Source organism: Takifugu flavidus, chromosome 10 (genome assembly GCF_003711565.1).
Source record: "Takifugu flavidus isolate HTHZ2018 chromosome 10, ASM371156v2, whole genome shotgun sequence".
Taxonomy (NCBI): Eukaryota; Metazoa; Chordata; class Actinopteri; order Tetraodontiformes; family Tetraodontidae; genus Takifugu; species Takifugu flavidus.
In genome coordinates this window covers 9,074,383-9,086,437 of record NC_079529.1, presented here as the reverse complement: position 1 = coordinate 9,086,437, position 12,055 = coordinate 9,074,383, and the positions used below count along the sequence as shown (strand labels likewise).

At 48.0% G+C, this 12,055-nt stretch overlaps 1 protein-coding gene across 6 annotated transcripts in view; it reads right to left on the bottom strand.

Moving 5' to 3' along the window:
• Positions 1 to 12,055, bottom strand: part of oxr1a (oxidation resistance 1a) — a 90,326-nt gene that overhangs the window by 57,580 nt on the left and 20,691 nt on the right. For 2 of the 6 annotated variants that reach the window (XM_057044463.1, XM_057044469.1), the window contains exon 1: positions 6,978 to 7,018. The exons of 3 other annotated variants lie outside the window; for them this stretch is intronic. In XM_057044463.1, the coding sequence (XP_056900443.1) occupies positions 6,978 to 7,003 (26 nt within the window). In that variant the 5' untranslated portion in view covers positions 7,004 to 7,018. Of the gene's footprint in view, positions 1 to 504; positions 657 to 6,977; positions 7,019 to 12,055 lie in introns of those variants that run through there. One more of the 6 variants, XM_057044470.1, reaches the window with a different exon arrangement.

The following is a 12,055-nucleotide window of genomic DNA, read 5'->3' as shown; positions in this document are numbered from 1 at the left end:
CAGACAACGGGTTCGCGGCCCCAAACTCTGCAAAAGCTCATTAGAGGCTGGAGAGTCAAATCAGAAATCTGTGTGCGAGTTTGCACAAAACTCAACTCCTCACACAATGAAAGTGGCACCAGGCGAAGACACCAGCAGGCAGAATGCTTCATCAGCTGAGCAGCCCGCGGGCTCTCATGACTTCCCCCTCACTTGGCAGCAGCCGCTTCTGTCGAACGGTTCAATAGTGATCAATGCAGGGGTTATAAACATACGGCAGAGATCTTCATTTCCTAAAATGTATCACCGCTGCACAGAACCCAACACCCCCACCCCCCCAAACCGGACTAACAGAGGAATTCTCTCCTAAAACAAGAAGAAAAAAAAACAACAACAGGAGAATTCCTGCTTCATTAAGTGTGTGACGACTCCGGGGCGTGTTTCTCCACACACTCTGGCTCTCTGCCTCACTCAAACAGCCAGCACACACATGCAGGAAGAAACGCGTGCTCCCTTTGTCCTCACCCTGGCACATACAAACACACCCCGCCCGGCTCGTTCGCTCAATCGTTCGCATCCTTCAGTGTCTGATTCAGCATGTATCCGCAGGGCCTTGGGACCGTTACTGCTGCTGCCGCAGTCTTCCAGTGTCCTCCTACTCCTCATCTTGCGCCACCTCCTCCTCTTCCTCCTGGTTGCTAGCCTCGGCCCTGCTCTCATTCGCGGCGCGTCGGCAACAGGCGGCAACGCGATTGGTCAGCCCGGGAAGCGGAAGCAGCGTCTCACCGGCGTGTCTCGCGGCTGCGCAGGAATCAGAAATGAGTATTGGCAGCTTTCAGCGGCACCACAGTGGATCATCACGGGCAGGAGGGGCAGGAGGGGCAGGTGAGACGGCAGGGATGAAGAGGAGTTGGAATTATCACGGCTATTCAATTCCCACAATAGCTGGAGAGTTAAAACAGAGTTTCAACATCTCTTTAATGATAAAAAAAAAATTTGATCTATTCTTAATTAGCTTGTTTTGCAACTCGGTTCAACATTTCAAATCAGCCTCAAATACAAAGAAAACACTAAACTGGTCATTTGATGCTCAAGCATGCGTGTTCAGATGCGTGCATAAAATACGTCTGCTCGTGTCTCTTGTGCTTCTAAACTGGCTGTTTTGACCGACTGTGCAACTGCACCATTGTCTCGATTTGTCTGTTGAAAACCAGGCAGTCAAATTAATCAACAAATCCAACAATTTGACTTTTATTGCCTAAAAGTTTACTGAGTTAACAGAACGTGCATGTTGACATTCCCTAGATTTAGAGGCAGAGATGTTTACCAGCTGGTAACCCTTCCTTGTGGTTAATTTGCACGCTTTATTTGGTACTGCTAATGAGCCGGTCTGGAAGCTTTGAACCCACTCGTGGTCATCCTCTGTGATGGATGCATCACGGTGGGAGAAAAACAACAGGAAAAAAATCAATAAAAGCGCTCGAATCAAACATCCCCTACCACGTTTCTATTCCTGTGTGCGAAGAAAGTGCAGATAAACAAGACTGAATCTGGTACGAAGGTCTCATCAGCGCAGGAGTGGGGGGCTTGTTTACCAAGACGCGCACCTTTGATTAGCTGCACAATCTAATGTGCACAAAAAGCCTCTGTGCCAGACCGCGTCCGCCTTCTGTCCCTGAAACCGCGAAAAAGCAACCCTGATGTCTCTATAATGACGGGCTGTACGTGCGCACGGAGGGCGCTACTGGCCCGGCACCATTGATCGCTCCCCCTTTTCCTGTGGTCATCGCGCACAACCTCACTTGCACAAGGAAATATCTTTTAAACTTCAACCGATGAAAGAACGTATGCTAAACACAACCAATCCGCTATTTGAATTATAATAATAAGGAATGTGAACCAGCCACAGGACCTACGGGCATAACGGAGCGCAACAAAGAGCTGCCTTCCAAGTGTCTTTGAAGCAAACTGATAAGTAACTTAGTAAAAAAAACTAAGTACAAACCTGATTAGGCTTGTTTTTAATGCGAGTTTCTAAGTTGTGAATGCACAGTCGCTCGCTGTCCTGCAGCCAGGCCTCTCATTTGCACATCTGCCCTGCGGTAGAAAGAGAGACGTCTGGCTGCAGGAACTGACAGCTGTCACAACTGGTGTCACTGGCAGCCGCTGGACAGGTCACAAACACCCCCCCCACCGTCCTGCTTAGAGGACACATTTCCAATAGGACGGCCATTAATCAGGAGGGAGTGAGGATGATGATGGTCACCTAGAGTTAGCTCAGCTAGTCACTCCACACTTCTCTGTACCTCACCTCTCTTGAATCAACTCCTTTTTCCGCTATGCGACTTTATCCCTCCAGCACTCGCATCCCTCCCTCCCTCCCTTCCTGGGCCCGGATCATCAGTTGGCAGCATGACGGCATCAAGCTGTTCAACCTGACGCCCCTCTGCAGCAGCCAGCGTTGGCAGCATTTGGCACGTTCTATTAGCTGACTCAAATCTTAGAATGAGAATGAGAGTTGTGGGAATTAAGCGCGGAGAGCCGACTTGTTTTTAATAAAGCTAAAGGGGCAGTTTGCAAAGTGATCAACGTCGCCTCCACAGCCAATCTGGGGGAGACGATGTCCCGTGAACATGAAAATCCGAAAGGGTCGATAAAAGATGCTCGGGAAGGTTTCATTTAATGGTTGTGGGAGGCCTCCCAGAGAGACGGGAGAGGGAAGGGGTCCTCGATGGGAAGTGACAGATGCCACGGCGATGGCAAATGAAGACAGAGATTCCAGGAGATCAGGGGACAGCTGTCAATCACTGCAGACGCACATCGAAGCTGAAAAATTTGAACTCTGAAGTCCATCTGATGCTTTGGAGCGAAAGAGCAGATCGATCTTTAAGCGTTCCAACGCGGCGTGAAATCAACTAATCCTATTATCATCCAATTCATTTTTGAGCTTTTGCAAGTCTGGAGCCGGTGAAAGCAACACCGCTAATGGAGTCTCTTCAGAATGTTTGATTTTCTACCATCACATCAAACCGGATTGAGCGTTAATTGTCCAGTAAAGCCGCCCCTGCGGAGGCCGCTCTGCCTGGTGCGGAAAGAATCGCCCAGGAAGCCGTTTTAAATGTGGGTGGAATCGATGAAATTGGATTTGAAATTTCTCAAAGCCAATCAATGGCTCCTGCAGGCGGACGTCGCCGCCTCCGATTGAAGCCGATCCCGTCCGCTTTATTGTTCTGATCCACAAAACAACAAGTTTGCTCCTGGAGCGACCATTCATGGGCCCATAAAAGATCTAAACGCAACATGAGACGAATTTACACATCTGGTTCGGCTCAAGGAAAACAACGTGACAACAACACACAACTACCCTCATTCTCAACCAGCACGGCGATGGCTCACCGGCCTGGCCTGCACCGCGCTGGTGTACGTGCACAACTCCGCTGGAAGAGGACATCTGCTCGCTCCTTGCAGCTCCACCTCCTTCAGATGTCAGAGGGACATGGATGAGACGCCCAGCTGCTTCCATATTAATGAACAAACTGGCGGGTTCAGGTTAGGAAAATATTTCGGTGCACTGAAATCATTGCCCGATCTGTGGGGTAAGTAAGGGGGGAGGGGGTAAAAGGCCAAAGCACTGCTGCAGAGATGAAGACCTCAGGGGTCAGAGGTCAAAATGTGCTGTGGTCCACAGTAGTGTGGATGCTGCCCTCTGTTTCACTTTGGTTTTGTTTTTAATTGGAAACTCAGATGGACAAAAGGTTTGAGTGGATGTTCTTGTTGCTCAGATTAAAGCCTGGGACATCTGACAATCTCCATAGTTCTTGAGATTCTTTCGGGTCACTCCGGCCAGTGTCAATGCACGTGTCCCTGCAGGAGGGGTATAAAGGGATAGCAATGATGCTTTTGAACATCCTATGAATTAAACAGTGAGTCCAGTGTTTCTCCTTCACTGGCTGCTGAGGATGGCCGCTGGTAACTGCAGCAGTGTGCTGATGTGGAAGACTGAAGCCACAGTCAAGCATAATTTTGCCTCCACCCTCCCAGCCAACATAAAAAAGCACAGTAAGCCCGTGGCCCGTCTTTGTCCTTGTCACATTGACTCTCGCTCCCGCCCGTGCCGCCATCGCTGAGCCGGCCCCCGCCTGCCCCAGCTGGCTCCGGAGACGCGGGGGGCTCAAAGGCGGCGGGACCGTGGAGCCGCTTCTCTCCCTCCTTCCCCGTCTCTCCTCGGAGCGTCTTCTGTACCGCTGCTCTGCCACCATTAATTCATCAGTGCAAATCTTTCTCAAGCCTCCCAAACAAACAAGTGTGCGGACTTGTGCTCATCAGCACACATGCACGGAGGTCGGCCAAGTTTAGACCTCCTCAGGAATAGCACACACGTGCATACACACACGACGCAAGCTGTCCAACACGTTAAACAATGTTGTATTGATATCCGCGCTGTGATTGAAATGGAAACAGACAGGCTCGTCCTCGCTCCATGCAGCCGAGCTAACACCTGCTGACACCAAGGCCTGTTTTCTAATTTTTACACTCTGTAAATAGAATTGCAGATATGAACCTGGTTAACTAAAAGCTGCTCCTCGGTTTAGCCGCCATGCGAACAGTAGACACGTATTTCCTGTAAAAATTCCTGAGCCTCTCTGTCCTGGTTCAGGTAAAGATGACAAAGGAAGCAGCTGGTGGTTTACTTTTAATATTACCTGTGTATAATATTTATTTATAACCTATTCATTATTTAAAAAACAATAAAACACTATAATTTCTTTAAGTCAACAGTGACATTGAGAAGAATACAACCTAGAGAAAATGTCGAAGCATCTATATCCCCCTCTAGTGGTTGACTGCAGTAATACAGCCCACTCCTCCCATTAAACAAAAATAAAACCACTATGATAGAGAAAAAAAACCTGCTGGTTGATATTAGGTATTTCTGGTAAGTCCTCAGAGGCTGAGTTACATAAAAGAAATTCATAAATCCGCGTATAAAAAAGGCATCTATTGTAACTTGCAAGTGCAATTCCACCCTCACCCAACTGGTGGCAACTTACTAAACAATTAAGTCCACTCAATGTTTTCTCTTTAAACAGAGGTACCGAGGGATGGGGAGACATTGGCTGAAACCTAAAGCAGGCACCAACTCTGCCAGCACTTAAACTTTGCATAAACTTTATTTTCTGACTTATGTCACATTAACAGCTGGACACTTGGCAGAGATGAATGCCTTCAGACACATCTGAGGAGCTGACTGCACACAGGCAGCATGTTGATGCTGTAGGGTTCAACGTTAATCCGGACCGACAGAGCAACGAAAGTATGACTTTTAAGGTGTGACCTTCCTGCACACACACGCATGTTGCATTAATCAGCATTTTTAATGCCAACTCTTCCACACGTCAACTGTGCACATGGTGTTGTATAGTACTGGCATACTGTCCACACCATACAGTAGACCCGCCTGCTTGTGCCCCTGAGTAGCAGGTGAAAACTTTTCTCATCAATTACCCGGAACAGATGGTGCCCGCGTGCTCAGATGGTCGAGAGGTGAGGACGAGCAAAGGGGACAGAGGGACACTGCTGCCGCCGATGCCAGTGCGACGTAGTTTCGACAGAACTCGTAAAAGGCGCGTTGCTCTGGGCAGATTCGACCAAGGCGAAGCCGAGTATTTATGATCATGTGACAGGACAAGCAAACTTTGAAGCTGAGCCTTGAAAACAGCTTGAACTCTGGTGGGTTGTTCCTTCTGATGCAGGAGCAGAATCAGAGAATGGAAATGCGAGATTGTGCTGGAGCTGTTTAATTTCAAGAGACGCGTATCCCGACGCCTCCTTCGCCTCGATTACCCCGTGATCTTTCATCAGCCTATCTGGGCCACCAGGTGCCTACCTGCGCCGATACGTTAAATCCACTTTTCAAAGTGGATTAAAGGTACAGCGTTGAGGATTAGACACATGTCCCGGAGAGCTCATTCTACTTGCTGTGCCAAGATTTCATCCATCATCTCAGGAGACTGTGAGAGCAAATATGCCCGATGATCAACCAGAAGGGCAGATCTAAAGCATTCAAACCAGTATAAGGGGACAAGGACAGGGGTCAAACCAAATGGGACAATAAAACATCAGCTCAAACAGCGCCAACATAAAGCCGTGCTGTATACTGAATTAACTACTGTATATTACCCACATACAATATTATCAAGGCAGCGTTTCCTCTGAAAGCGTCAAAACCTCCTGTGTCTGAAAGGTTTTTCATGACAGCAGATGGCTGACAATCTGTTTTCTACCAGTGTGACTGAAATTTAAAACTCCCAAGTTTCCATCCAGACCGTCTTTCACTGATTACTGGGAAGACATCCAAGCATGACAACCGCTGGCTAGCAGAAGCACTTGCTTTACACCCTGCTTCAGTGTTTGGTGAAGCCCAATTAGGTGCTGTTATACCATTACAATGGCAGACAAAGACCTTACTGTGTGTTGCGGCTTATTGCTGTTTAAACCATAACTCAGGAGGGTCTTTTCTACTTACTGCACCTGCTTTTTGATCCGTCCTTCTGAATAATCTGGCAGAAACAACCGTCTTTAAACCTCACCTTTCCCCTCTAATAGGAAGAACATTTTTATTTTGTGGACCACACTAGTCTTTTTCAAATTTTCTATCGTCTCAAACTGCTATCAGGGAGTACGTCGGGTTCATCCGTGCACCTGCCCATTTTTCCATAGTGTAAAAAAGAAACCTTTGAAAGTGTTCCAGCTTTATCTTTTAAGAAAAGTGCAGTTTAATTGCTGAAAACACTGAACCAAGCTGTGTTTTCATCTCTTTCTAATATGACGAATTGGCCTCTACTTACAAATTAAATTTGTGTCTGGTTATAATGCTCGCGGCTCTCTGTCATTAGGGTCCCTCAAAACAAACATCACTTTGAAATCAAACTGCTTTTCAGACTCACTGCCAAAGGAGGCTGCTTTTGAGAGATCTGGCGTCGAGAGTTTGCACCTACCTTACAGGCTCCAGGAGGCGTTCCATTGACTTGTGCAGAGGAAATAATGGTATCGATCCCTCAAACTGCTCAACTTAAGCGTAGGAAGAGGCGTGTCATGTGACCTTGTTCTCATTAGGAGAGTGGGGCACTGGGCTAATTTATTTACCCAATATAACCCAGACGAGCAGTGACAACACGGGGGGGGGGGGGGGGGCGGGCCTGAGGCGGCCAAGCCGATTTCAGCCCATTAATGATGCCTGAGCCGAGACCTGAGGAGTGGGAGAGTGTTTATGGGGGCAACAGGGACGGGCAGACATGGCTGAGACAAAGCTGCTACACCCCCTGTGTTTTTAGAAAAGCTTGATCGATGGGTTTGCTGGAGGCGAGATGGTGCCGCTGGTGGTGCACCAGTGCTTTGACCAGGATATATTCCTGGTGGACGGGCAAAAGGTTGTGTGACTTGGTCTGGTTCCAGGTGGTAAAGGCATAAGGGCTGCTGGTGGCGGAGACGTGTCACACTCGGCCATCTGGTGATGAGTCACACTGTTTGCTCTAACTGGGCACGAGATTGCAAGCCATCAATGTGTGTGTGTGTGTGTGTGTGTGTGTGTGTGTGTGTGTGTGTGTGTGTGTGTGTGTGTGCGTGTGTGTGTGTGTGCCTGCAATGCATTAGCAGCCCATTTGTTGTGAGTGGAGACGCAATCAGCGAAAGGACCTGAATTCCATCTGTACGATGGTGATGAGAACTGTCCTGACAACCCATTCATGGCAGCAATGATGTCACTCACTGAAGGCCCACGTATATAAGCCGACGATGATGCGTCGCCACGTCTCGTTCAAGCGTGAGCATCAGCAGGCGGAACGCGCCAAGCAAGATGTCAAGTTGCTTAATTGAATGTATTCCACGGAACAATTTCAAATATTGTCCCTGTCCTCCAAGTAAAAGGCATTAAAGTACAAATGTGGAGGAAGCGGTGATTTCTCCAATCTACCAGTGCTCCTGATGGCGACGTGCATGCTGCCTCCCAGATAGATGTGGCCAGCTAACAGTTCTGCTCCTGTGTGACAGTTCCTCTCCTCCAGGCCTGTGCTGACCCAAATCTGCTGGCATTCTCGTCCATTTTACCAACTAAATCCACATCCAGAGCCAGGACACCGACCACATTGCGCTCTAAAATCCCCGTATCACTGCTCACTGTACCTCTACTGCCCCCTACCCTCCACTGGGTAGCTCTACGACTCACAGCGGATGCAAACACTCATGTAACGACGCTGCTGCATATTCATTTATTAAAGCCAGGGGAGCTTTTTGACCCCTTTAAAGTTTGGGTGTGATGTTTTTTGAACATATGTACATTTAAATTTCAGATAATGTTTCTCAATATCCGGATTCTTTAGATCTAAAAGAACCAGATCTTATACCTTTTTCTACAGACAGATTCGAAGCGTTAAGCGTTGCCTTTCAAAGGGTACAGACTACCTACTACAAAAATGTCACCCCGGCGGGAGCAGCTCAGGCATTAATGGATAACATTAACGCTGAATTAGCGAGCCAGGAAGCAGAATAGCAGGACCCCCGAGCATGAGGTATCACTCTACCAGTGGCTCTATTTCCCCCGGTCCACCTCTTCTGCAAAAGAATTTCAGTCACATCCAGAAAAAGACTTTCAGACAATATATAATCTTCAATTCTTATGCGTAGGCACATTAACTTGTTCCAATAGTTGGAGGAAAGGAGGTGATTTTTGCCCCCCCTTCCCCAGTCAAATCCTACCGACTTAATGACATCATTATCCTGGGTTGTTTTGTACCACGCGCTTGACTGACTCTCTCGTGCTGTTAAATCCAAAAGGCCTGATGAGTAATTCGCATTAACGCAACCGTACGATTATGGGGGCTGAATGGAGACGGGCCTTGAGCTTCAAATATGAAGAGACAGGAAGGAGTCGCTCCTGTACGTTCTGAACTCGAACATCAGCAAAAACAAAGAAAATTCCACATTTCGGCTGACTTGCATGAGCCCCCAGAGCACCGCGGCAACTACCCCCACGATGAGGCTTTAGTCTTTAGCCAGTTAATTCATGGGTCATTGTAATTACACAAAAGCACAACTACTTTAGAGGTAGCCGCAGCGTGCCTGCAGTTGTTAGAAACCAGGATAAGGTGCACGTGCCACCATGCTTCATTTTTGGCAGCAAAATGAGGCTTCACAAACTAGATTGAGGGCCGATTCTACTCCCTAAATTAAATATATAATATCGTACAACCCCTCAAATTTAAAAAAAAGGCCCAAAATCTACTTTTATCAAGTCCTTCAGATGCTCAGACGCCACTGGTGGGAAGTAAAACTACACAAAGAACACAAAAGCATCACACAGTTTTCATTAACCGTTGAATTTCAGTGTGAAATGACCTCCTCTGCTGCACAAGGAAAGAAGAGTGATTCAGTTGGTGGGTTTAAGCATGCACAGCAAAGCCACACGTCCTTCCAAATCACGCTCCCTCGCTTCCATCTCTGGTAGGAGAGTCATCTGACTCGGGACTCTTATGAGGAACTAAGCCCACGAAAAGGTTAGGGCCGCTCCAGGTCTCTATCTTTTTGACAAATGCCAGACTGGGACTGAAATGTTTGGGCTAATGAAAGCCAGTCAGGCCCATCTGTATTCTGCCCTGATTTGAGCTGGGCAGAACGTGATGAATTCCAGAGAAGAGGGCGAAAAATGGCTGCAATTCCTCTGTGACACCCAACTCCTGCAGAATACTGATCCGGCTGGCATGAGGAGACCCAAGCCAGTGATGTGACCGGCGGGCTGTCACACAATAGGAAACACTTATTTTGTCACATGTGTCTTACTAAAGTCGTTACCGACATCACTCATGTGGGTCGGTCACCTAATGTTGATATTTACATAAAAATCTGACTCCTCAGTAAATAATAACAGCATTATCCTAGGTATTACACACTACAAGACACGTTTGTGCATTATAGTTGGATTAACAGATCAAAAATAATTGCTCATGCTGGGCTGTTTGATGGGCGTGACCAGCAGAATATTCAGTCCTCATATAAAGGAAAAGCTCTCTGCTGGAAGACGAAGAGGAAGGGAAGAGTTTCATCTTCATCTTGCTCTGCGACAGCCCAGAAGGCTTTTTAATCAGAAGGGCTGAAGAGGAGGATGGGGCTGAGATGGAAGGGGGAGCACATTACATAAATAGTTTGGTTCTGCATTGGAAGTTATTATCAGAGCGCAGATTAATCTCGGAGTTATATTTAGAAAGGGGCTTACATCACCACGGCCAAGCAGGTTAATGCTTTACAACATACGATTACACAGACAGTACGATAATCTCTTTATATAAGCTGCAAAAGCCAAAACGGCAACCAAAACAAACGCACAACCACGTGGACGGTGGCATCACGGCAGCAACAAGTTCTCCTATCAACACCTTCCATGTGAATCACACACACACACGGGAAACAATGCAGCAGCGGCCTCACGACGGCTCAGAACGCCGAGCAGGGACGGGGCGGATCGCTCTGACATTTACAGCAGACAGCGCGCAGGCGTCGGGGCCGAGGAGTCTCAGGTTCCTCATTTGTGGAGGAAAACTTGTTTATATGCGCGTTCACACTTCGAATGCGAGGTAACGCCCCCCCCCCCCACCGCCGCGGCACTCGCACATCAAAGCACATTCAATGTGTTGCACACACCTCTACAGCTGATCAAGAGCAGCTCAAGAATTATATTTCATAGACACCACTTAGCCACGTTGGAAGAGCCTCAGCTTCACTCGTTTATTAAGTGAATCCGCGTTTCGCTAAAACACCAGTCAGCGGACCATGAGTGGGGACATCATGGGGGGAAAAGTGAGGCCCGCACAGCATCTCCTACTGTGAGAGGCACTTTGCCGATCCAGCTCCAGCTGTGGCCCTCCTGATTGGGATTGTTCAGAGAAAGCAGAAGCTAACTTGGAAAACGGCTCCTTGCCAGAGAATATCTTCAACCCCCCCGACTCACGCCTGTGAATTATGCATGCATCAGGACGGAGGCGACGTGCTCAGCTACACCAAATGACCTTCAGTGACTACGCGTCCTCCGGCTTTCGCTCCAGCCCGAGCCTGAATATTATGCAACAGAGATGACTGTTGGCTTCAAATGTCACGGACAACCAAGCCATGGATATATTTGCTGCACCTTTCTATGGAAGCAGCAACATTCCGGTTTCATTCAGCCCTAAAATCACAGTACTGGCTGTGATATCGTTTCCTCCTGACAAGCTGGCAGTTTTTAGTCGAGACATCCTGGATCGTAACTCTTTCCTTCACTTCTGTGCGTTACTGAACTCCAGATGAACCCGATGATGGTGGCTAGGTGCAGCCTACGACAGAGCCGCTTGCAGGAATGACAGCGCTTGTTTGAACCGGCAGCAGGGTCAGAGATTTAACCAGGAGGTTAGAAGAGTCCTGGATTTACCACAGACAAAATGCCGAAACTCCTGTTTTCCCTGTGTACCACGAATAAGAGGCGTTGAAATTAACAAGGCAAATCTCCCCTATAATTAGCATACAGACACTTTTTTCCAATTCCCCCAGACAATTTTCAAGTTTTCAACATTCCTTCCCTTTCTGAAACTACTGCCGGAACGAGATTCTCCACCAGCGACGTTAACGTTTCCATTGTAGAAGATGAAAAGACAGCGTGGGAGCGTTCTAAAGGTCAGAACTCTTCTATTTATTGAACTTTAAGATCCACCCAGGTGGGTATTAAATACAAGGAGAAGGTTCCACAGAGCAGGTCCTCAGAATGTTTGTCCCCCTGTCACATTGGGCAGAGCCTGCAGGGCGCTGCGTGTCAGCTCCCGTACAGACGTGTGGCGCCACAACAACATCAGACAACCTCTGCGAGGCCCGGCGACAGCTGCGCCACCCGTTCACGCCGACTTTCAAATGTTGACAAATGTGCTTTTCGACAAGGAGCCGCTGGAAAACGCGGCGCACTCCGACGCAGCCAGGATTATATCACAGGTTCAAAAAGGAAAAATCTCAGGATGCAGCTCAACACGTCTGTATCAAATATGGCTTTCCATAACAATGG